The sequence below is a fragment of the Aegilops tauschii genome, chromosome 2 (assembly GCF_002575655.3).
Source record: "Aegilops tauschii subsp. strangulata cultivar AL8/78 chromosome 2, Aet v6.0, whole genome shotgun sequence".
Classification (NCBI taxonomy): domain Eukaryota; kingdom Viridiplantae; phylum Streptophyta; class Magnoliopsida; order Poales; family Poaceae; genus Aegilops; species Aegilops tauschii.
In genome coordinates, this window is record NC_053036.3 from 421,078,503 (window position 1) to 421,081,677 (window position 3,175).

Here is a 3,175-nt window from a genome sequence, read left to right on the forward strand (position 1 = left end):
TTCATCTGATAAGGAAAAAATAACTATTTTCTAGTAAACGTTAGAATGGAACGATCACAACTACTTCAGGATTTCTGGGAGTACAAAAGGATGAGAAAATATTTATTTAACGGCTATAATTTGTGAGAGCATATATGGTTTAGTAGATCGAGAATTATAAAAGTTCACCAAAAGTATAAAATATCTCGAACATAATAAAAACTACACCGTGATTTCGAGACCACCGAACGACCACTATTGTCGTCAGAACAAGCCGCCGACTTGATCTTGTCGATGGCAACTGGGATGTCATCGTGCACATGCCCCTAAGGACCAGCTTCCTGGAGCCGCTGTTGTCGCCATTGAATCCTTGCATAGATTTGAAGCACCTGACACCAAATTTCACCACATGACGAGAAACCCTAACCTTACCGCCTCAAGAAGATGGCAGGAATCTACGCCGGAGCTCCATTGACTACGTCCAACCGGACGAACTCGAGAGGTGTCGAACCCCGGAAGACAAACTCGAAGAAGAAGCACCTCCATCCACCCAAGCATCGCACCAGCAATGACTAAAAAATCCTAACCTAAATTACTAACAGGAGCGGAGACATCGGATTCCCCTTCCCGCCACCGGACATCGGAGTTGCGGTCAGAGGGGGGGTGAATCCACTGGCTCCTCGGTGAAGTGTGAAGGAAAAAGTTTGCCATAACCGCCTAGGGTTAGGGGAGGAAACAAGAGGAAGTCATGGTGTTTAGGTCAGCCGCCTAGAGCGCTAGCGTATTATCGACATCTTACATTAAGTTACAGAAGGTGTAATATTTTGTCCATCTCTAGTGCAAAAAATCTGCAGTGTTTGTTGTCAGATATAAAAATACGAATATCTCGCACGGGTCATATCGTCCGATCGGTCCTTGGTGTCGGTTAAGAACTAAAGGAGTTCTCCGATGACGGAGAATTATATCAAAATCAGAGAAACAATTACTCCACTTGGGCCATAGTCACTTCCATTAATTGACTCTGTAATTAATTTTGGTGAGTGCAATGCAAGCACGCCCGATGTAGAAGCATCACCACTGAGTTCCTTAAATCGCCACGTCTCTTTCTACTAAAAGGAATAAGGATCCCCCCTCTCGCGTCCAGACGGCAAATTCCAGTATTTAAGCGCGCCACCTCCATCTCCGCTTTATTTTCTCTCAACAACTCCCCTTCGATCCATCCGTTGCCGATTGAGTCCATATCATCATCATCAGTTCCAAAAGGTAATTAATTACCACCTTATCATCATGGCCCTTCTTCGGATCTCTCTCTCTCATCCCTCGATCCAGCGGATGGTGCTTCTTGCATGCCTGCTATGTGCTTCTGTTCCATCCATGATTCAAGCTTTCCATGATCTGTTTGGTTGATTTCTAGAGGGAAAAGGAAGTGATGGAGCACAGCGAGCAGGAGCAGCACGCCATGGACCTGCCGCCGGGCTTCCGCTTCCACCCCACCGACGAGGAGCTCATCACGCACTACCTGGCCAAGAAGGTCGCCGACGCCCGCTTCGCCGCCCTCGCCGTCTCCGTCGCCGACCTCAACAAGTGCGAGCCCTGGGACCTGCCATGTAAGCACCTCTTATGCACCAACCTGTGTGATCCATACGATAGAACCCACGAGCTACCGAATTGATCAGACAACGCGCGCGCGCGCTCGTGCGTGTGCATGCAGCGCTGGCTAGGATGGGGGAGAAGGAGTGGTACTTCTTCTGCCTCAAGGACCGCAAGTACCCGACGGGGCTGAGGACCAACAGGGCCACCGAGTCCGGCTACTGGAAGGCCACCGGCAAGGACAAGGACATCTTCAGGGGCAAGGCCCTCGTCGGCATGAAGAAGACGCTCGTCTTCTACACCGGCAGGGCGCCCAAGGGCGACAAGTCCGGCTGGGTCATGCACGAGTACCGCCTCAACGCCAAGCTCCACGCCGCCAGCACCAGCCGCGGCTCCCTCTCCGGCGGCAGGGCCGCATCGTCCAGGGTAGCAACATCTTTTCACCATGCATGTATTGCTTGTGATCGATCATACTACTGTCGTATTAACCGCCGGCCGGCTGGTTCTCTTTGTAGAACGAGTGGGTGCTGTGCAGGGTGTTCAAGAAGAGCCTTGTAGGCGGCGTAGTGTCGTCGGCGCCGGCGTCGTCAGCAGCAAAGAAAAGCGGCGTGGAGATGATCGAGGAGATAGGGTCGTCCGTGGCCGCCGTCACCCCGCTCCCTGCGCTCCTGGACATGTCCGGCTCCGGCGCCTCCTTCGACCCGGCGGCGCACGTGACCTGCTTCTCCAACAACGCGCTGGAGGCGGGCCAGTTCTTCAACCCGACGGTGACGGGCGGCTGCGCCACGGACACGGACAACCACGGCCTAGCCTCGTCATACTCCCCGCTGGCAAGCTTCACGCAGTACGGTGGGCAGCTGCACCACGGCGTGAGCCTGAGCCTGGTGCAGCTCCTGGAGAGCAGCGGGTACCACCGTGGTCTCGCCGACGACATGGCTCCGTGCGGCAACCAGCAGCAGCCGGCGGCGTGCAAGGGCGAGCGGGAGAGGCTGAGCGCGTCGCAGGACACCGGGCTCACCTCCGACGTGAACCCCGAGATCTCTTCTTCCTTCGGCCAGAAGTTCGACCACGAGCCCGCGCCGTGGGGCTACTGACCAAGCAAGCTCTCCGCATGCACCGCGTTCGTGGCGAAGGATGGATCGATTATTAGCGCATTTACCGGTGCTAGATTACTGTAAATAAGCCCGCGAGGGATCGAGCTAGCACCGTTAATTAGCTTCATTGTGGTGTGATCTGTATAGTTGTAGATTAATCAGCAGTGTGGTGATTTGGGGGTGTAATTAGCATTATTGTATTGGGATCCATCGACATACTAGTATATTTCATTATCATTTTGCCAGGTTATGATCAATCAATCAACTAAGATATGGATAGTTTTGGCAGCTGCGTTCGTTAAGTTAGCAGGTCGATCAGTTAGGCTATATAGATAGACTAATTCTCTGTGATATAACTATGTTACGAGTAGCTAGCTAGCTAGTGTGTGATGATCTCATGACGGAAACCTAACAGTTTGACCTGTTGTGATAGTAGTTAGCACCGCTAGCTAATCTAGCAATTAGACCTTAAAAGATTCGGTGGCGCCGGAGCTATGCGCCATTACTGTCTT

At 52.3% G+C, this 3,175-nt stretch overlaps 1 protein-coding gene across 1 annotated transcript; it reads left to right on the forward strand.

Moving 5' to 3' along the window:
* The first annotated feature begins 1,036 nt into the window (after positions 1–1,036).
* Positions 1,037–2,951, forward strand: LOC109753902 (NAC domain-containing protein 4). The gene is made up of 4 exons (XM_020312824.4): positions 1,037–1,242; positions 1,394–1,586; positions 1,691–1,995; positions 2,085–2,951. The coding sequence occupies exons 2-4, from the start codon at positions 1,409–1,411 to the stop codon at positions 2,661–2,663; spliced, it is 1,062 nt and encodes a 353-aa protein (XP_020168413.1). The 5' UTR covers positions 1,037–1,242; positions 1,394–1,408; the 3' UTR covers positions 2,664–2,951.
* Positions 2,952–3,175: the final 224 nt, after the last annotated feature.